This window comes from Patella vulgata, chromosome 1 (genome assembly GCF_932274485.2).
Source record: "Patella vulgata chromosome 1, xgPatVulg1.2, whole genome shotgun sequence".
Taxonomy (NCBI): Eukaryota; Metazoa; Mollusca; class Gastropoda; family Patellidae; genus Patella; species Patella vulgata.
The window spans coordinates 57,621,278-57,644,796 of record NC_065879.2 but is presented as its reverse complement, the minus strand read 5'-3'; the positions used below and the strand labels follow the sequence as shown (position 1 = coordinate 57,644,796).

General features: G+C 35.9%; 1 protein-coding gene across 4 annotated transcripts in view; it reads left to right on the top strand.

Moving 5' to 3' along the window:
• The window catches only part of LOC126808778 (kelch-like protein 40a), a 60,913-nt gene that overhangs the window by 24,754 nt on the left and 12,640 nt on the right, over positions 1 to 23,519 (top strand). The window contains exons 2-4 of one of the 4 annotated variants that reach the window (XM_050533753.2): positions 29 to 1,256; positions 17,934 to 18,010; positions 21,806 to 21,943. In XM_050533753.2, coding sequence (XP_050389710.1) covers positions 227 to 1,256; positions 17,934 to 17,986 — 1,083 coding nt within the window. In that variant the 5' untranslated portion in view covers positions 29 to 226 and the 3' untranslated portion in view covers positions 17,987 to 18,010; positions 21,806 to 21,943. Of the gene's footprint in view, positions 1 to 28; positions 1,257 to 3,099; positions 3,859 to 10,929; positions 13,536 to 17,933; positions 18,011 to 21,805; positions 21,999 to 23,519 lie in introns of those variants that run through there. The other 3 variants (XM_050533750.1, XM_050533751.2, XM_050533752.2) reach the window with 3 other exon arrangements.

Below are 23,519 nucleotides of genomic sequence, written 5' to 3'. Positions count from 1 at the left end.
ATTTGCCCATCCCTATTAACTCTTTCAGAAATCCTAGAATGGACACTGATGTGGTAAAAATATCATTACAACGAAGGCACCCTCATGGTACAATTGATGATTAGAACCACAAACACTTAAAACAACCAACTGCTATCAAAGAATTGCTTGAGTTTGGTGACACAAATCATTGATGATTGGCCTGTATTGTAACTTGCTATAAGATTTTTAATTACAATTTTGCAAGATGGAATCCAATACATCCAGTATAATTTCCACAACATTGACTCCAACCAGCGATATTTGTTCATGTGTAGATGAGGATCGTTTTATCGATACAGAGCGTGCAGCTAATCTACTGACAGGCTTCTCAAAACTTTATCAAAATAAAGAATTTGTTGACGTTATTTTGGTCGTCGGTAGCAGTGAGTATCCATGTCATAAAAATGTTTTGGCTGGATCAAGTCCTTATTTCATGGCCATGTTTTCTAACAACATGGCCGAACGTCATCAGGAGAAGGTAACTCTTAATGATATGGATGCTCAAACCCTGTCTTTAGTATTAGACTATATTTATACAGGTCAAGTCATGTTGACAGAGGAGACTGTTCAAAACTTACTGTCTGCCTCCAATCTCTTTCAGTTAATCTCATTACGCGATGGTTGTGCTCAGTTTATGATGAATCATGTCACTGTTAGCAACTGTATTGGTATTTATTTTTTTGCCAAGGCCCATCAGTGTGAAATTCTTGCTTCAAAAGGTAAAGAAATGATAAACAATCAGTTCTCAACGTTATGTCATCAACAAGAATTTTTACTTCTTCCTGCTGATAAATTAGTTGAAATAATCAAAGACAGTGATATATGCGTGGATCGAGAGGAAGTTGTGTTTGAGGCTTGTATGGAGTGGTTAAATCATGACACAGGATCAAGATCAAAATTCCTTGTAGATATTATCAATTGTGTTCGATTTGCAAATATCAGTTCTTACTATTTCTGTGACAAAATTGTCAAAAATAAATGTTTAAATGACAACGAAGAAATACGCAAAAAATTGGATATGATTCGTTATTATCATATGTTACGAAATAGACAGCAAGAAATGGATTTAAACTTGATGCCGAGAAAAGGAATGCCTTACGAACGAGGGGTAATGATTCTAGCCAATCCATACACAGAAGATGCTTTAAAGAAATATAACACAATGGAATTATTACTGCCTAAGTCAGGGGAAGTAATCACGATTTGTCGTCTGCCACAAAGCCTATATACACCAGGTTTGTTTTTAATCATATATAGATTACATTTTTTGGTTCCGGTCTGTTTTTCAAGAAGTGAAATTTGTGCTATCTTGTGAATGAATGCAACAGCAACCTTCGGATTGATTGGTGGACAGGAGTTAGATGAGCATCTAGTGGGATTTAGGGTGCAAAAACATATAAATAAGGCTAAATTGAAAAATTTTCAGTTAGCTGTCTAATTTTCATGTGTACGTATATTGTCATCGTCCGTCCGGACATCAGTTCACATTTTGTTTATCTGATTTTGACGAAACTAGCAATATTGGTTGAAATCCAATAGGTTTTGGTTCCTTTCTATATTGGCATGTATCGGGTCGTAATTTCATTGCTCATAGCCCCCGATTGTACGAAAATCACATTTATAGCTTGTGGACCCTCTACAGGTCACAATTTTTATACAGCCACATTTTCATGTGGACGTATTGTCATCGCTCCCTGTCCAACATTTGTTCATATTTTGTTTGTGGACACTCTACAGGTCACAATTTTTATCTGATTTTGACGAAACTTAAAAAAAAAAGGTTTGTCTCCGAAAGATCTCAGTAAACTTCAATATTGGCATGTATCGGATCGTAACTTCATGGATTATGGGCCCTGAACATTCAAATTTTTCTTTTGTGGACACTCTACAGGTCAAAATTTTTATCACATTTTAAAAATCGTTCAAATACATAACTGTTACACTGTACTGACCCTCTAGAAGTCGCAATTTTCATCCGATTTTGATGAAACTTGGAAAATATGTTTATTACCTAAAGATCATGGTTCCTTTCGATAATCGCACATATTGGATCAGAACTTCCTGGATTATGGCCCCTGATTGTAAGTAAAAACAGTGTTTTTGGCTTGTGGTCCCTCTAGAGGTCACAATTTTTATCTGATTTAAAAAAAAACGTTCAAATATATCACTGTTGTACCATAATGATGGTTGAGTTCGAATTTTGTGAAAATCGGACGGGAACTGCTGGGTAAAATGGCCGCTCCTCATACGCAAGTAGTGTAAAAGTATGGTATATCAAGGTTGTGGACCTTCTAGAGGTAACAATTTTTATCTGATTTTGATAAAACTTAAATTTTATGTTTTTATCCCAAAGATTTTGGTTCCTTTCGATATTCGCGCATATTGGACTGTAACTTCCTGCATTATGGCCCCTGATTGTACGAAAAATTGTGATTTTTGCTTGTTGACCCTCTACAGGTCAAAATTTTTATCCGATTTTAAAAACCGTTCTAAGATATCACTGTGACACCCTAATGATGGTTGAGTTTTCAAATTTTGGGAAAATCTGACCAAAATTGCCTGACAAAATGGCCGCTCCTCGTATGCAATTAGTGTAAAAGTATGTAATACCATGATTGTGGACCGTCTAGAGGTCACAGTTTTTATCCGATTTTGATGAAACTTAAAATGTATGTTTATATTCCAAAGATCTTGGTTCCTTTCGATATTCCCGCATATCGGACTGTAACATCCTGGTTTATGCGGCGGGACGATTTACCCAATACTGCCCAATACCACCACATACTACCCAATACTAAGGCTGGGAATCGATATGAAATTTCAATATCGATTATCGGCAAGAATTTGTCAGCGATTATCGATAATAATCGATTATCATTCTTCCGGAAAAACCGAACTTTACCGACCTGTTATTTGTGTTGATCGAGTTACAGTAGTGTTATTATCCTAGTCTAATATTGTGCCGATGTACGTAAAAAAATCAATTAATGTAATATAATTAGTTGCTAAATGTAGGATTAACTTGAGTATTATTCTAAGTTTTGTTCTTGATTCATTTGAACCTTTTTTTTATTCCAGTATCTCCGATAAATACAAAGACAATACATGGTTTCTCTTTGCAAGTTACTGGCGATCACACAGTGTTACTAATAATAGAATAAAATATAATAGAAGGCGTTTATTGATTGGACAATAAAAAAATAATTACCGGCTTTCAAAGTAGAATTTTTATGATTGGTTAATTTTGACGAAAACCAAAGTAGAATTCTTCCAAGAAATTACGAGAGATATAGATATTTTCCCGGGAAGTCAAAAACGTGTTTTGTATGGGCTGTATCTGACATGATTTAGTAATAAAAGCTGAGTTGATCATTAATAATACAATTAGTTTTATCGTGAAAGCAGACAATTTCTCTACAAATCAATCAAGAGCAAAGAAGGGAGATAATTCTAATTTTACTATATCACGTGCGATCGTCATTGTTCACAAAGTGCGTGACCTATTTTAGTTTCAACTAGTAATAACAACAAAAACAACGAAAATATTAAAATAATGTATTTAATCTTAAAGTTTAGTTTTTTTTACAATAATATATATTTAAAATGTGCCCATTTGTAATAGTTGTTGTGTTGATGTTGTGTATTCGTTCATTCGTCTGCATGCCAGACTACGGCAAGTTCAGTCATGTGAAAGTGACCGTAACTTGCCGTCAGAAGGTAAATATACCGATAATCGATATTTGAATTTCAATATCGATTATCGTATCGCTAAATAACTTCTACCGATTATCGATTATATCGATATTTTTGCACAGCCTTACCCAATACTACAACATTATGGTGGAAAATGAGCATATTACTTGATTTCTTTCAAAAATAGTAAGATATATCACATGAAATGTACTTCAAATGTGGTTACCAATGTCTGGCTGTTCCGTTTACCTCCCAATATCACCCAAAACAAGCAAATAATAACCCAATACTACCAAATACTTATCAAATACTACACAATATTATCAAATAAAAACCTAATATTGACAAACAACAGCACATCAGTAAAATTACTGCAACGAATATTTGAAAATGTGCTGAAAATTAAAATATTTATGCAGTTATCTCCCTTTACAACAGATAAATTGATTTTCGATTGGTACTCCGATTAATCAATTTGTTGGGCTTTGCAGTTGGTTTCCAAGACGACGAAGTTAAAATAAGAAAAACAAGTATTTTGTGTATATTTTAATCATTATCTATCATTAAATCATAACGGGGTTGGATGGCCAAATTGTTAGCTCGTGCACATTGTATCATAAGGTCTTGTCATTGAGCCAACTGATGTGGTACTCTGGTTTCCTCACACTGCTAAAGACCCATACGCGCAAGCAAATTATTGAAATAAAATTGAACCATATGTTAGTCCCGACATGACCTGGTTTGTGTCGAGTGGACGTTAAACTTCATTTCTCTCTCCCTCTCTTTAAATCAAAACTCGCAAACCACTGTATTATTACATGTATATAAGATGACCATCAGCTATAAGTAACTGTTTATATACGCCCATATTGATATGTGGTTGTAAATTGTCGTCGCGTCCGTCCATCCACAATTGCTTATGGACACTCTCACCCTACAGGCGTCTACAGCGATCTCCGATAATTATTGCCAGAGTTATGGCCCTTGATCACTTTGAAAAATCTTGTGGACGCTCTACAGGCTAAAGTTAATATCCGATTGACTTTAAATTTATACACAGTGTTTAAGGTCATGAGACGACAAAGCCTATTGATTTTGAACGATATCCGATAATTACTGCCAGAGTTATGGGCAGTTATGGCCCTTGATCACTTTGAAATATCTTGTGGATGCTCTAGAGACTAAAGTAAATATCCGATTGACTTTAGATTTATACACATTGTTTAAGGTCATGAGACAATAAGCCTATTGACTTTCAACGGTTTCCCATAATTACTGCCAGAGTTATGGCCCTTGATCTCTTTGCAAAATCTTTGTGGACGCTCTAAAGGCTAAAGTTAATATCCGATTGACTTTAAATTTATACACAGTGTTTAAGGTCATGAGACGAAGAAGCCTATTGATTTTCAATGATATCCGATAATTACTGTCTACATGTACTTATAAACGCCTCTCGGAGAAACTATACCCGTTACCATTAAACTAAGCCATAGTACTGACTAAATCCTTTTTATACGCCCACATTGAAATGTGGTCATATATTGTCGTCGCCTCCGTCCGTCGGTCCGGCGTCCACAATTGCTTGTGGATGCTCTTAGAGGCCAAAGTTAATATCCGATTGACTTTAAATTTATACACAGTGTTTAAGGTCGTGAGACGAAGAAGCTCTGTGATTTTCAATGATTTCCGATAATTACTACCAGAGTTATGGCCCTTGATCACTTTGAAAAATTTTGTGGATGCTCTATCATCCAATTGACTTTAGATTGATAAACTGAGTTTAAGGTCTCAAGACGAACAAGTCTATTGATTTTCAATGAATTTTGATAACTTGAACAGCTAAATTCATGATATTAAATGTTTTGTATACTAAACGTTAGCATGGGGCAGAACTAAAAGCCAAACAAATTCTAATGATTTTCTGATAATTACTTAACCCTTTCATTACGAGTATGGCACTCGCTAAAATCAGCAACGTGGCTGCAAGTGACATCTATTGTATTTTCTATACACTAGAACATATTTCCTTGTGTTTCAAAGTGGCAAACTGTAAAATGTTGGAGTGCATAGTGACAACGTAGACGATGCAATCTCGACGAAGTCGTGAATGACATCTTCGATGATCAAGACAGTGTGGACAATTTCGAGGCGGGTACTGATACACATAATTCGTTTCCAGTTAGTTGATAATAATAGTGGTCAGGACAGTGATTGGTAGTATGAAGTGTGCGATTTGTTGCACAACCTTCCGCCTATGGCTATGTCTCTCTTGCATGATGAACAAGCCCAATGTGAACATGATAGCCCTATGTAGTATGTCTTCAGTAGATTCTGACGATAATTCTGATGTTGATAATAATGCTGGCCTGCTGGATCGTAAAAGACATATGCAATTCCTGAGTCCCAACGTGTAGATCTATTGACTGACTATAGTGATAATGATATGGGACTTGGGGATGAAAGTGAAAGTAGAAACAAGGTATTGCAATCCGCACGTGGTCATGGCAGCGGGAGACGTGGTTCACATGTTCGTGGTGACATTGTTCATGGCTGCTATAGATATTTTTATTCATTTTATATATCTTTATCAAAATCCAGTGAAAAAAATAAAATCCCATAAGTATTTCATGGGGAAAAATTTGTTTTCGTGTTAGCTTTAGTGAGAAATGAGAAATCCAAAATGGCCACCATGACGTCACGTGACTAAATCATTACCGGTATGCAAATTTCCAAAATTCTATTTTTTCCTCTTAGCTCAACTTCATGCCCATCCCAATACACAAAAAGAATTTTGATGAAAGATTCCATAAGTACTGTTTGGCATTTAGTTCCAAACCCACTTTTTTCCTCAATAAAGGGTCTAGCACAGGCAGTGGATTTACGTCTAGCATTGAAAAGGTTAATGAGTTGTTACTTTTAATCAGATTTTAGTGTATTATAAATGTTTCATTACCGATAATAGAAAAAATATGCGACAACTCTTGTTGACTGCTCGGACCACTAAGCTGCTGTGGGCATATGTTTCATTGCCTAGCAACCTATCTTTTACCACTCCATGGGTATCGTCAGGCGGTGGCAATAACAAAAATTATTACAGATGTCCCGCTATAGATTTTTTTCCAATTAACTTGAGGCCATGTTATCTAATTTTGAACTAGAGACAAAATAACTGAAAATATTGATTTAGATCGAAATTGAGATTTTCACAAAAATGAGTCTCTAAATATCGACACAAATGATCAAAATAGCAATAAAAGATTTTAGAATACCTTTATTTGGACGTTTTGTAATAGTACCGTATTCTTAAATCTGTCCCATTTCTTTAAATTCTCAGCGAAATTAAGTTTTTATCCGCCCACATTTTCATGTGGACGTATTATGCCGTCGCCCCTGTCCGTCCGGACGTCCACAATTGTTTGTGGACTCTCTACAGGTCACAATTCTTATCTGATTTCGACGAAACTTGAAATATAGGTTTATCCCCAAAAGATCTCGGCTACTTTCGATATTGGCATGTATCGGATCGAAACTTCATGGATTATGGCCCCTGTTTGTACGAAAAATCACGTTTTTAGCTTGTGGACCCTATAGAGGTCACAATTTTTATCCGATTTTTTTGAAACTTGAAATGTAAGTTTATAACCCAAAGATCTCGGTTCCTTTCGATATTCGTGCATATCGGACCGTAACTTCCTGAATTATGGCCCCTGATTGTACGAAAAATCATGTTTTTAGCTTGTGGACCCTATAGAAGTCATAATTTTTACCCGATTTAAAAAAACATATTATTATATCACCGTTACACCCTAGGGACGACTGAATCCGAATTTCGTGAAAATCATCCCAAAATTGATAGACAAAATAGCCGCCGTTCGTTCTCAAATAGCGTAAGAAAATGGTATATCAAGGTTGTGGACCCTATAGAGGTCACAATTTTTATCCGATTTTGTTGAAACTTGAAATGTAAGTTTATAACCCAAAGATCTTGGTTCCTGTCGATATTCGCACATATCGGACTGAAACTTCCTGAATTATGGCCCCTGATTGTACGAATAATTGCATTTTTAGCTTGTGGATCCTATAGAGGTCATGATTTTTATCCGATTGAAAAAAACGTATTGACAGACAAAATGGCTGCCGTTCATTCAGTTCCTTTCGATATTTGCGCATATCGAATTGTAATTTCCTGAATTATGGCCCTTGATTGTAGGAAAAATCACTTTCTTGTTAGCTTGTTCTCTATCCATCTCTCGAAAATGTGGGCGTATCCTGCCTGGCAGCCGCTGGTTTTCTTCGCTCACAACGGGGTGACAGATCATTCCTCTTGTATAATAATTGGCATCATTGTAAAGCAGAGAATCTGTAGTTTACAAATATGATCAAAATATTGCAGATGAATTCATTTTGAATGGATACAATCAAGCAGTGCCGGACTGGGCCCACCTGTCCACCTGTCCGTGACAGGTGGGCCTAAGCTCATTTAAAAAGTGGGCCTAAGCCTATAAAAAAAAGAAAAAAGAAAGAAAAAGGAAAAGAGAAAGAAAGGAGAGGGGGAGGAAAGAAAAGAAGGAAGGGGAGGAAAGAAGACAGGACGGGAGAAAGAAAAGATAGGAAAAATATGACAAACAACACAAAAAAAGAAGTGTACTTGAATTCTCAAATTCATCTAATGATAGTGCTCTTAGGTCATTCTGTTATCTTATTGTATCAGGAAATCAAACATTTGCCTTCTTCTGCTTTGGCTTGAAATGCTTGGAAAATGGGTTTGCGGGTGTCAATTTTCAAAATTTTCCTGGGGGGAATGCCCCAAAGACCGACCCCCCTAGGACCGCGCTCGTGACACGCCTTCGGCGGGTACTTGTGTAGGCCTTGGTCAATGACCTGACAGGTGGGCCAAAGGCCCACCAGTCCGGCACTGCAATCAAGTTTTAAAACCCCTATAAATGTAAACTAACTCCGCTTGTTGCTACGCTGTCTACACAACTCGTTTGCTGATTGGCCCAGACACTGAAAAAGTTAATCTCACCAAAGTTATAATATATACTGAGCGCCATGGAAAATGCATCACTTAGTTTTTATACGCCCACATTTTCATGTGGACGTATATTGTCGTCGCCCCTGATTGTATGAAAAATCGCGTTTTTAACTTGTGGACCCTATAGAGGTCATAATATTTATCCGATTTAAAAAAACGTTTTATTATATCACCGTTAAACCCTAAGGACGGTTGAGTTCGAATTTCGTGCAAATCGGCCCGAAGCTGACAGACAAAATGGCCACCCTTCGTTCTTAAATAGCGTAAAAATATGGTATATCAAGGTTGTGGACCCTATAGAGGTCACAATTTTAATCCTATTTTGACGAAACTTGAAATGTAAGTTTATAACCCAAAGATCTCGGTTCCTTTCGATATTCGTGCATATCGGAACGTAACTTCCTGAATTATGGCCCCTGATTGTACGAAAAATCGCGTTTTTAGATTGGGAACCCTATAGAGGTCATAATTGTTATCCGATTTAAAAAAACGTATTATGATATCGCCGTTACACCCTAAGGACGACTGAGTTCGAAATTCGTGAAAAACGGCCCAAAACTGACAGACAAAATGCCCGCCCCTCGTACTCAAGTAGCGTAAAAATATGGTATATATCAAGGTTGTGGATTCTACAGTTTTTATCCGATTTTGTTGAAACTTGAAATGTAAGTTTATAACCCAAGGATCTTGGTTCTTTTCGATAATTGCGCATATCGGACCGTAACTTCCTGAATTATGGCCCCTGATTGTACGAAAAATCGCGTTTTTAGCCTGTGGACCCTATAGAGGTCATAATTTTTATCCGATTTAAAACAACATTTTATTTTTACACCATAAGGACGGCTGAGTTTGAATTTCGTGTAAATCGGCCCAAAATTGACAGACAAAATGGCCGCCGTTCGTTCTCAAATAGCGTAAAAATATGATATATCAAGGTCGTGGACCATATAGACGTCACATTTTTTATCCGATTTTTTTGAAACTTGAAATGTAAGTTTATAACCCAAAGATCCCGGTTCCTTTCGATATTCGCGCACATCCGACCGTAACTTCCTGAATTATGGCCCCTATAGAAGTCATAATTTTTATCCAATTTAAAAAACTGTATTATTATATCACCCTAAGGATGGCTGAGTTCGAATTTTGTGAAAATCGGCTCAAAATTGACAGACAAAATGGCCGCCATTAGTTCTCAAATAGCGTAAAAATATGGTATATCAAGGTTGTGGACCCTATAGAGGTCACAATTTTTATCCGATTTTGTTGAAATTTGAAATGTAAGTTTATAACACAAAGATCTCAGTTCCTTTCGATATTCGCGCATATTGAATTGTAATTTCCTGAATTATGGCCCTTGATAGTAGGAAAAATCACTTTCTTGTTAGCTTGTTCTCTATCCATTTCTCGAAAATGTGGGCGTATCCTGCCTGGCAGCCGCTGTTTTTTTTGAAGAGGTATGTATTTTATAATTTTATAATATACACTGAATTAATTTTAAAAAAACCCTATTAGTCCGTATAAAACACAATCTAAATAGACCGATGAGCGTCAAAACGGTACTAGTTCTATGCGGCCATGTCAAGCGTGTTTTGTCATGTGACGCGCTGTCAATAGTTTTACTGAGCAGCCCGCTATTCTTCCGAGTTTTAGATACAAAACACAATTTATACCCATCATGAAATACATCATTAAAACGACAATTAAATTATCTATAAGTAGAAATTGGTAAAGGTTTATAAAATTGTTGATGGTTGTAGAACGAACGAGTTGAAGATATGTTTACGGCAAAAGAAATAACATCGATTCGATAACGTCAAATGCGTTGTTGTTACGTATGTTGTTATTGAACATATTGTTTGTTTACATATTATTCGCTTTCATTTTCTGCAAATATTTGTAACTGTAACCAATATTGTAACTTAAGTAAAACATTGATCATGGAAGAAGGAATTTTAAAAAATTATATTATCAAAAACTTGCAAATCTAGTTTATTATGTACTCGACCTTAGGCCACTTGGGCTTAGGCCTACCTTATAAAATAAATTTTAAAATTTTTTCTCACGAACTAGGCCTAGCCTTCATTTAACAGAAAATTATCTTACTAGTTAGATAATAAATTCTACTAAAAAATATAATTATTTAACTAAGTTAATCAATATTTTTCCTTTTCTTTACACAGATGGTGAAATTAAAAAGGAAAAACCCAAAGATTACATAGGAAGTTTTGCTGATGCTGTTGGCATTACTTTAATAAATTTAGAAAGTTGTGAGTTTCCTGCAGTTCCTGATCTAACTAATGGTGTGGTTTTAGACCTGTATAGAGAGGTTTGTGAGAAGGAAAGGATAAAAAAGTCATACAACTTACAACTTTGGACAGGTTGGATAAAAAAGTTAGCCAACATACCCAACAATGTACACCCAAGTGAAATTCAGAAGTTTATTGAAGATCTGCACAGTAAGCGAGATAATTTGAGACGTAGACGAAAAGTTGCAGCAAGGATCAACTTAGATAACTCTAAATTTTGTTTCTCTTCATTAAATTTGGTAACTGAAGATATTAATGGTACTGGTGCAGAGGAAAATACTTTTTCTATAGTCAATAACTTAGATAGTGAAATTATAAAAAAGAAGAAATACATATCAAGACTTAATAACAAATCTGTCTATTTCATGTTCTTAAACATGCATTGTGCAAGAGCTAAATCTGCCTATTGCAGGTCTTTCTTTAGGCCTGAAATGTTTTCTAAAGTATTAATTAGACATTGATTAACTGATCCAGGCCTTAATCAACTCTCAGATTTCTCCGATATTAAATAGATTAGAATGGTTCGTCAATACTTAGATTTAATCAAATATGGAGGACCGAGACTAAGCTTCGATCAACCAGTATGATGGTTGAAATAATTGCACACGTCTGTCAAACCTTCAAAGGCTAATATCTTCGCTTGCAATTGAGTAATTTGAATGAAATTTTCAAATTATTCATTTTACATCATCTACTTTCGAACTATTATAGCAAGAATGGCTAGTTCTTTATCTAAATCTTACATAATGTATCTTTAATGAAGGTGTTATCAATTAAGCTGATCTTCTGTTATCTGTAATGTTACATCATGTCCAACCCCCATGGGCAGAATCACGCCCATTTTCTTTTTGTGTGTCTGTTTGTTGCCTACAGGTGACAATTCTTAAAGATGGGTTCCCGCATACAAACTGGGTGATTTAATGGTATATATGGACCAAAAACATATTCAAACTAATTAATTTGTCATAATTTTGCTTCAAATCCTTCTCAAACATTGTAATTGCAAAGGAATGCCCTGCTATTAAAATTCGATCAAACCAGGGCATGTTTACGTCATGTCTTGGGAGTCAGAGGAGAATTCATTGCATACATAAGACGATGTTGTCTTTAATCGCTTACTATTTATTACAAATATCGAATCCTAATTAAATTCTCGGATTATACACTACCCGCATCTTTTTCCGTCATTTTTATCTCAGAAAGTATTGTACGTCTAACTCTTCATGAAGTTTATCAACTTGTACATCAAGCGCTCAATGTTCGCTTGTGACCTTTGACATCACGCGTGCAGAAGTTCCTAATCGTCGGGCTGTTGATTAAGGGAACCCTTACATTTTTGTCCTGTATACGCTCCATGAGTGTTTTTCGGGGAATCCAGTATTTTTCTAGTAAGATTGGATATCTGTACTTTCCATATATACCAAAATTGCCGTACTTTTATTGGAAATAACCACCCGATAAATACTTTTCTGGGAACCCATCTTTAATCAATCGTCTTGAAAAATGTTCATATTTATTCCTTATACCCTAAGGATGATGCCTATTTTTTTTGGTGCATGCCTGACAACCAGTGGCAGAGCCACGCCCATTACTTAACATATCATCTTGAAACTTTGCATACTTATTTCTTTTATCCTTAGGAACATCCCTATTAATTTTGGTGCTTGCCCGACCCCCTGGGACAGAGCCACGCCCAATTTTTGTGTCTTGTGTTTCGCCTACAGGCCGCAATTCTTAACAGATCCTTTTGAAACTTTGCCTACCTCTTCCTTATGTATGACCCCTATTGTTTTTAGTGATTGCCCGACCCAAAGGGGCAGACCCATGCCCAATTTTTGTGTTTATCTTTTACAGGCCGCAATTCAGAATGGATCAGCTTGGTACTTGGCATATGTATTCCTTATAGCCTAAGGGCAGCAACTATTGGTTTTGGTCGATGCCCAGACCCCCAGGGACAGAGCAATGCCCAATTTTGCCTTTAGCACCCAAAGGCCACAATTCTGAATGGATTATCTTGGAACTTGGTATACTTATTTCTTATACCCTGAGGACGGCAACTACTGATATTGGTGCCCTTATGGCGGTGCCACACCCACTTTTTGTTCATACTTTGATACTTTGTTTGTAAATGTCGAATCCCTGGTTGTACGTGACAAGGAGTAGGGTCGCCTTTCCAACCTCATGGGTTTTCTCCGGTTCCTCCGGTTTCCTCCCACTGCTAAAGACCCCTACGCGCAAGCGAATTATGTAAATAAAATTTTAAAAAACATATGTTAGTCCGAAATGACCTAGTTTGTGTCGAGTGGACGTTAAACCCCATTTCTCTCTCTAACTCTTTGTTTGTAAATGATATACATGTTGCAATTATTAACAGATTTGAATCCAATTCAGAATGATCCAGCATGGGATTGTACCCATTTTGAAATGAACCAGCCAGAATTGGGTCAAATGAGGTCCTGGTAGGAACTGGGTTTTAAAATTTTAAGCTTCCTTTCCCATTAATATAACCAGACTTCAACAAAAATAATTTCTTCATAATATTTGTAGGGTTTTTTTTTTTTTCCCATCATGTGACTTGCAAATATTTTTATTCATTCGTTCATGATAGACACATGGTACAGTGATCATGTGACAACCATAATTGAAATGGCTTTAAAATTAAATTCCATACAATTATGCCATATAGCTTTCAATAATAATAACGATTATATTTTAGAAATTAAGCCTCTGTCAGCATGTGTATGAAATAAAAATTCATAATGGTAAACGCTATTTAAAACTAAAACTAGCAATGCTGGTTTATTTACCTAATTCCAACCAATGTTACGTGTCATTGGGGATCCAGCATTGGAGATCATAATATATTATTAACGACTGTTTCTCAGTGTATTCGGTGTTCTATCCGAGGATTATATTCAACTGGTCACTAAAACCATTAAATTATGATCCAATTATTATTTTAATACCTACCGGTACACCTGGAATTCATACGGAGTGTTGTAGGTGCGCAATAGATGCACAATCCATGCCAAGATCGTCTTCCTTCGATTGCCACGTGGCTTATTTCCTTACTAAACCTGTTCTGAATAATCAGCAAGCTTGTTTTTTTTACTTGTGCTAATTGCTCGGATTATGAACCACTGTTATTGTAGTCGACAAGCAAGTTGATTGACTACTTAATTAACCAGTAATAATTAACCCGTTGTAATTTGGCCAAAAGTAGATTGATTTATGATACCATAGTGGCCGACAAAAAAGGGGCGATTAAGATCCCTGGTTGTACCTATATATATTGGTCCATGTCCATCCCCAAGGGACAGAGCCATGCACAATTTTTGTGTTTTTTTTCTACAGGCTGGAATTCTAAATGGATCATCTTGGAACTTGGCATAGTTATTCCTTATAAGGAGGGGACTATTAAAATGGGTCTGTCTGTCTGTCTGTCCGTTACACTTTTTCTAATTGAGCTAGAATGTTCAAACTTGGTGTAGGTGTTTATTAGGTCAATGCCTTGATGGCGTTCGAAGATGACCATTTTCTGCTTAGGGTAAGCAGAGATAAGCAATTTGATTGGTTGATGCTTTGGGACACGATAACTTTAGTTCTAATTAAGTGAGAGTGATGAAACTTGGTGTATACAGTAAACCTCGCATAAGTCGGATTCGTATAAGTCGGATCTTTGCTCAACTCGGATAAAATCGTTTGGACGCTTTGATACTGCACGTTTTTCTTATTTTCTGTGTGTAACTCGGATTTCCTATGTCGGATCTTTGCTCAACTTGGATCCAAATGTTCGGTCCATTTGGTCTAATTCGGGCTTTTTTCCTTCGCGTAAGTGGGATCGGCAGTATGTTCAGAATTTGACTAAGTCAGTTTCGTACTGATGGCCTAAAACGTGGTTAGGTATTCCATGCACAGAGCCCCAAAATACTTTCCCTATCATTTTGCCTCAAATCTTATTTGACGCGATGCAATAATAGAATTTTCCCTGTCAACAACGGACAATAACAGACATGATAACTTCATGGGCATTATAATACATGGACTGAATGCATGCTGCACGAGACAGGGAAGTTGGCTGTGCCTTTTTACTAATGATAAACTGTCAATGTAATTTTAATAAATACAGTTTTATAAAGAAGAAAACAATGCTCCAACAATAAAATCGAAAGATTCTGTAACATATAGTTAATGTGGTCTGATCTAACAGTAGTTATCTCCCATTTATCAGTAAGCACACTGTTGGAGGCAGACCACCATTATATTTCACCATCTTGGTACCCACGAATTGTAGTTCGTCTATTTATAGCAATTCTCTCTCTCTCTTTTCTCCCCTTTTGCATGCCCATTTTTGTTGATTTTTTGGTCTAGAATGGACGAAGAGGGTTTGAATTAACATTTTCTGCCAGGTTTTGGTAAATATTCATGATTTTGAGGTGGAAGGATAACAGGGTTATCAGGTTGGCTACGGCGATATGTATGGCAACTAGTTACATGGTTTTAGTATGCTTCTTCAAGTTTGTGTATCTCAAAATTTTGGTGGTCAACCTCATACAAATTTTAGTGCAAAGACATGACCATTTGTTCCTCTGTCTGTAGTGGAAAGCATTCAGCCCAACGAAAATTTGGGGAAAAGTTGGAGGTGGGCAAAGAGGCCAGAATTAACATTGAAGTCAATGGGGAAATTAATGGTGGTCTGCCTCCTATATGAAAACAACCTGACAGTTGATGAAAGGCCTAAATTTGATGATATGATCTCCAAATTGTCAGAAAATGTGATATATGGCATTTTGATTGTAAAAAAAAGTGAAATGGTAAAATTTCAAAAATATTTGACAAATTTGGGAGGGGAAATTTTGATTTTAGTCAAAATTTTGTGATTTTCAGTGTATGATTTTTACTTTTTCTGCATCATAAAGGTTAGACGGGAAGAAAGTATCATAATTTCACTCAATATTGCCTAAAAATCATGATAAATTGTCTGAAATTCTTCAGATTACCCCCAATATTGCTGTCAAAATTTTAATTATTCATCTGTTGTAAAATGAACCAAAATGTCTTGCATGTCTTTATTTTTATTGTTAAATAACTTGGAAAGGATCCATGTGTTTGTCAGATATTGAAAAAGTATTCATGTGTTTGTCAAAAATTTAAAAATAAAGAAATTTAGTCTTAATTATGTTCTGCTTAGGTGTGTTAGAATTTTCAAAACATGAGTGAACTGCATTTTGCTGCTGTTTTCCTCTGGCTTAACACAAATTTAATCTTTCAAAACCTGAAATTGTTGCATTTCCCTTCTCGAGAAAGTAAAATCTATGTGTTTGCAGGTAAATTTCTCTTTCTTCATTTCATTTAGACTGGCTCACCCTCCCCACCCCACCCCTTTTCTTGAACATGATATTTGGATATTCAATTGAACATTTGTTGACTCCAAATTAGCAGTAATTGGATTTTGTGCTTGAATTGTAACCGAGCATTTTATTTGACGCAAACAAATAGTTACATATAAGATTTCAAGGATTTCTAAGACTTTTTGTTTATGGCCAAACATGTAATCCTATGACATTTCTTCCAAAATGGATATGTTGTAGATGTGTTTTTTGCAGCTTAATGTTTTACATTTTGGATGTAAATGTATTATTTGTTGCGTTCATTAGGTAAATGCCTTGATGGAGTTCTATGATGAACATAGTATGCTTAGGGTAAGCATAAATAAGCAATCTGATTGGTTGATGCTTTGAGGCACGATAACTTTGGTTATAATGAAGTGAGAGCGATGGAACTCCGAATATAGATTCATTATATCATTACCTTAACTAATTTCGATGGTGAGAATTTTCTGCTTAGGCTAATGAGCGATAAGCAGTTTGATTGGTCAAGACTTTGGAACATAACAACTCTGCTTTTAATTGAGGTAGAATGGTTAGACTTGATGTAGATGTTCATTATGTGAATGTCTTGACTGAGTTCAATAATAAACATTTCGAGCTGAAGCTAAGCAGAGCTAATCAATTTCATTGGTCAATGCTTTGGGACAAGATAATCTTGATTCTATCTGATAGAGAGTGATGAAACTTGTGTATAGTTTGATTGCTTGATACTTTTGAAAAAAAAAAAAATGTGCGATTAATAAATGTGTGTCATCTATTTATTTTGGAATTTCGGCGGGGGACATCAGCCTCACTGTTGGCTTGTTCCACCTCATTTTGTCAGGAAATTGATGTAAAGATTAAAACAACTTGCTTCCACAAAATATTTACACTATGTAATTTCAAAGATATGTCTGATTGTTAAAGTATTTTAAGTACTGAAATATTCCCATTTTTGAAAAAAAAAATAGTGCTTTGTGACCCTTTTATTAGAGTGGCTGGTTATCACCTAAATACAGCATTTGTTTTACATTTATCAATCCATATTTGAATAAATAATTCATACAACTAACTGTGTTTATAAGTATGTATATAAGCCAGGGATAGAATAACATGGCTATTAGCCATATTCCATCAACAGTATTACTTATGTGGACACAAGTTGGATTTATTACCACAGCAACATTTTTCGGGGATGGGCTTACAAGTTTCACTATAGTTCCTTACAGTTACCTTCAATGCAACCAATTTGCAGCTTGTCTTCTGACCAAAGTTTCTAGAAATAGATGCCATTCATCTCAGACTTTCCAAGAAATAGGGAAATATTGGTAGTTTGAGGCATACAAAGTGTCAAAAATTGACCATTTTGTAGAAAAAGGTATAAGAAAGTCAATTTTTGACAAATATTCCAATAATTTGAATATTTTTGATGTGAATTGTTTGAAACTCTTTAAATCTTTTTGCAGAACTCACATTTTGACAAAATTAAGAAAGAATCTTCGATTTCAGAACAAAAGGCCCATGGACCTGAGCTGCAATCCAGTATACAAAACAGTACATAACTTTAAAGGGTCACCGTTTCTGCAGTAATTACTTTTTTGTGATAATAATGTTGAAAAAATAAATGTGAAGCTATAAAGAAAAGAATTTTGATGATATATGAACTTATAAAACCATATAGGAGGCAGACCACCTTTAAATTTCACCATCTCGGTACCCTTAAATTGTAGTTCGTCTATTTATAGCAATTCTCTCTCTGTCTCTTTTCTCCCCTTTTGTATGCCCATTTTTGTTGATTTTTTGGTCTAGAAGGGATGAAGAGGGTTTGAATTAACATTTTCTGCCAGGTTTTGGTAAATATTCATGATTTTTAAGCGAAAGGATAACAGGGTTATCAGGTTGGCTACGGTGATATGTACGGCAACTAGTTACATGTTTTTGGTATGCTTCTTCAAGTTTGTGTATCTCAAAATTTTGGTCGTCAACCTCATACAAATTTTAGTGCAAAGACATGACCATTTGTTCCTCTGTCTAGTAAAAAGCATTCAGCCCAACGAAAAGTGGGATGTGGGCAAAGAGGCAAGAATTAACGTTGATGTCAATGGGGAAATTAATGGTGGTCTGCCTCCCTGTAACTCGTTTTGTCACAAAGAGTTAACTGCCTTGATAATGTGCTCCGAACATTATTTCAACCAATTTTTATACGCCCACATTGGAAATGTGGTCATATATTGCCCTGTCCGCACGTATGTCCGTCCGTCGTCCACAATTTCACTCTACAGACTACATTTATCATCTGATTGTTTCGAAATTAATGTTGTTAACATTAGTGAGACGAAGAAGCCTTCCCTTTTTTCACCTACTTTACTCGAAATTTCTTAACCATCAATTAAATTTATACTCAATATAAAAAGGTTACGAGGCTTATCTCTTTATACCTTACTATTTTGCATACTCTATACTGAAAGCTGTCATATATACCGGCTAGTTTTCACGCATTTCAGAGTTTCCAATAACCGGTATTTTATCTTCCCGTTGGTCCATGGAACCGGTGTCAAAAATCCCGTGCTGACCATGGGTGTCGAAAAGTGGTGCTATTTATAATAACATGGCGGTTTCTTCCGTCTCGAAGATCGCTGCTCAATGTCTGCATGATCTTCACAAAATGGCACCAAAGCATATGAATCTTTCGTACTTTAACGGGGGTGGTGATACATATATGTAAGCCTATGTATCAAACGCAAAAGAAATATCGCCATATCTTTCGTGAGTAGTGTACCAGCAGAGGAAAGACTGGTTTACGTCGGTAAAACTTAATATACGTCTCTGCGTAATAGTTTAGTTTTTGTCTATCACCTTTTAGTTTTTATTCATTCAACGATGATAGACAAACGACACAATGATCACGTGACAACCATAATTGAAATTGCTATAAAATAAAATTTTGTTTTACTATCTCGCATAGCCTGCAATAATAACGACAACATTTATAAAATAAAGCTTTTGTCAGCATGCGTACATTATAAAGTAAAAAATTATAACGTTAAACAACGTTATCAGTGGATTATATTCAATGAAAAATTAAATTTAACTAACATGAACTGGTGTGACAAAGGGATCTATACCTGAAGTTGACGTTTAAACTCTCTATAAACTTTTGTTAAGGCACAATCTTATTAAACATCTAATTTATTCAATATGTTCTTTACAAGCTACACGTGATCCATGTATAATTCGACAGAACTTCAAAGAGAATGTATTAGTGGTCAGTGCATCATACCTTGACCTGACAATGACTTCCAAAGAAATATGCAGTGTAATTACAGACATCATAATTTGATAAATAAACAATACTATATATGGTGATCACTCCTGTCCATCTTCCCTAATTGTTAGACGCTATTATAAGCAGGCGTTTACTGACAGTAAGTCAGACTTGGAATAGAGCTCCTCCCGATTTATGTCTATTTCATGTTCTCAATAAATGTTTTATACATTATGCTGATCTTCTGTTATCTGTAAGATAGTGTTACACTGGTTTGTGAAACCATGAAATGTATGATCAAATTAAAATTTTAATATCTACCTGGAATTCATATGGACATGTCATGGAGCGTCAAAGACGTGCGATTCTCGTAATTCACAATACAATCCATGACGAGATTATATATCGGTAAACTGACATGGAATAAAATATGTAGTAACTACCGAACCTACACCCAATAATAATAATAATGACTGAAAAAAAAAGTTTAATAGCCCACGATGTATTGATGTACCAGATAGCTATATATACACATTAGAAAAGATAAAGGGATTTTCTGCGACTGCACCAAACTGAGTTTTCAAACCTGTTCACTATTTAATTACCGTGTGTGCTAACTTTTACATTCAAAAACTATTTCATTAGTTAATTACCGGTACCGTGTTTGCTAACTTTTACATTCAAAAACTATTTACCCGATATTAAAGGTTCTGATAGAAATACAGAGAACGCCATATTTGGCCTTTATCTAGATTGATAAAAGTGGTGTAAAATCAAACAAATTGTATCATATTGCGTGCCAAAATGTAAAATTTTCTCCGGGGGGGGAGGGGGGTGTGTGTGCATGCTACCGAACCCCTCTAGGTTATTTCGCGCAGTCGGTGCTCAATTCGATCAACTCCTTTTTCAACCCTTTGGCTATCAAAAAATATTTGCCTCCTACTCTCATACTTTACCCACCTACAGTAATATTTAATGAAACCCCTGAATTACCGTAAATGTTAGCATGGGGCAGAACTAAAAGCCAAACAAATTCTAATTATTTTCTGATAATTACTTAATGAGATTATAGTGTATTATAAATGTTTCATTACCAACAATAGGATAAATATGTGACAACTCTTGTTGACTGCTCGGACGACTTAGCTGCTGTGGGCGTATGTTTCGTTGCCTGGCAACCAATCTTTCGAACATGCCAATATGGTTATATCTTCAAAAATCAAACGTGGCCAGCCTTCAATTGTTGATGAATTAAGTTTTTATATGCCCACATTTTCATGTGGATATATATATTGTCGTCGCCCCTGTCCGTCCGTCCACAATTGTTTGTGAACAGTCTACAGGTCAAAATTTTTATCCGATTTCAATGAAACTGGAAATATAGGTTTATCACCCTAAGATCTCGGTTCCTTTCGATATTGGCATGTATCGGACTGTAACTTCATGGATTATGGCCCCTGATTGTACGAAAAATCACATTTTTAGCTTGTGAACACTGTAGAGGTCACAATTTTTATCCGATTTGGTTTAAACTTGAAATGTATGCTTATAACCCAAAGATCTTGGTTCCTTTGGTTAGCTTGTGGACTCAATAGAGGTCATAATTTTTATCCGATTTAAAAAAACGTATTATTATATCACCGTTAAACCCTAAGGACGACTGAGTTCGAATTTCGTGAAAATCGGCCCGGAACTGTCAGACAAAATGGCAGCCGTTTGTTCTCAAATAGCGTATAAATATGGTATATCAAGATTGTGGACCCTATAGAGGTCACAACCTGAAATGTAAGTTTATAACCCAAAGATCTCGGTTCCTTTCGATATTTGCAAATATCGAATTGTAATTTCCTGAATTATGGCCCTTGATTGTAGGAAAAATCACTTTCGTTTTAGCTTGTTCTCTATCCATCTCTCGAAAATGTGGGCGTATCCTGTCTGGCAGCCGCTGGTTATGGTAAGTATTATCATATAGTGCTAAAATAAGCCCAAATTATTGTCTGTGTTGTAGAATTTGTTGAACTTGGACCACTCTACAGTTAGAATTCGTCAGGGGCCTAACCAGAAGCTTGGTTTACAACTTTGTTCCTTAGAGTAATGGAATATTTTGATATTTTAGGTGTGGCTGTAACTGGTGATAATCAGATATATCTGGCAGGTGGTGCTATTAGAAAGATAAATTATCGGGGTTCTATAACAATGGAAGGAGTGTGTAATGGTGTTTATCAATTTGACCAATTAGAAGCTGCATGGACCTGTAAAACAAGACTACTAGTAGCCAGATCACAATTCGCACTAACAGTAGTTGATGGGTGATTTTTATAAGGCCACATTTAAATGCACATGGTCGTGTATTGTCGCTGCGCCTGTCAGTCCGTCAATCCGGCTGAAGTTAAATTTATACACAGTGTTTATTGTCATGAGACAAAGAAGCCTATTGATTTGAACAGTTTCTGATAATTGTTCATGTGATCACTGATAGCATAGCATGAAATAGCATCTCGTCTGGTCAATATTGGTCTCCTGCCTTTTTATATGCCCACATTGAAATGTGGTCGTATATTGTCGTCTCCGCCGTCCGTCCTTCAGTCTGGCGTCCACAATTGCTTGTGGATGCTCTAGAGACTAAAGTTAACATCCGATTTACTTTAAATTTATACACAGTGTTAAAGGTCATGAGACAAAGAAGCCTATTAATTTTCAGCAATTTCCGATAATTACTGCCAGAGTTCTGGCCCTTGATCGCTTTGAAAAATCTTGTGGACGCTCTAAAGGCCAAAGTTAATATCCGATTGATTTTAAATTTATACACATTGTTTAAGGTCATGAGACGACGAAGCCTGTTGATTTTCAGCGATATCCGATAATTACTGCCAGAGTTATGGCCCTTGATCACTTTGAAAAATCTTGTTGATGCTCTAGAGGACAAAGTTAATATCCGATTGACTTTAAATTTATACACAGTGTTTAAGGTCACGAGACAAAGAAGCCTATTGATTTTCAGCCATTTCCGATAATTACTGCCAGAGTTATGGCCCTTGATCACTTCAAAAAATCTTGTGGTCCCTCTGGAGGTCGCAATTATTATTCGATTAAAAAAACGATTGATTATATCACTGCTACACCTTAAGGAAGGTTGAGTTTGAATTTCGTGAAAATCAGACCAAAATTGCCCGACAAAATGGTCGCCGTTTGTACGCAAATAGTGTAAAATTATGGTATATCAAGGTTGTGGACCCTATAGAGGTCACAATTTTAATTTGATTTTGATGAAACTTGAAATGTATGTTTATAACCTAAAGATCTTGGTTCCTTTCGATATTTGCGCATATCGGATCCTAACTTTCTGAATTATGGCCCCTGATTGTCCGAAAAATAGCCTTTTTTTTAGCTTGTGGTCCCTCTGGAGGTCACAATTATTATCTGATTTAAAAAAACGTTTGATTACATCACCGTTACACCGTAAGGAAGGTTGAGTTCGAATTTAGAATTTAGAGTTCGACGTAGATTGTCGTCGCCTCCGTCCGTCCACAATTGTTTGTGAACAGTCTACAGGTCACAATTTTTATCCAATTTCAATGAAACTTGAAATATAGGATTATCACCCCAAGATCTTGGTTCCTTTCGATATTGGCATGTATCGGACTGTAACTTCATGGATTATGGCCCCTGATAGTACGAAAAATCACGTATTTAGCTTGTGAACACTGTAGAGGTCACAATTTTTATCCGATTTGGTTTAAACTTGAAATGTATGCTTATAACCCAAAGATCTTGGTTCCTTTCGATATTCATGCATATCGGACTGTAACTTCCTGAATTATGGCCCCTGA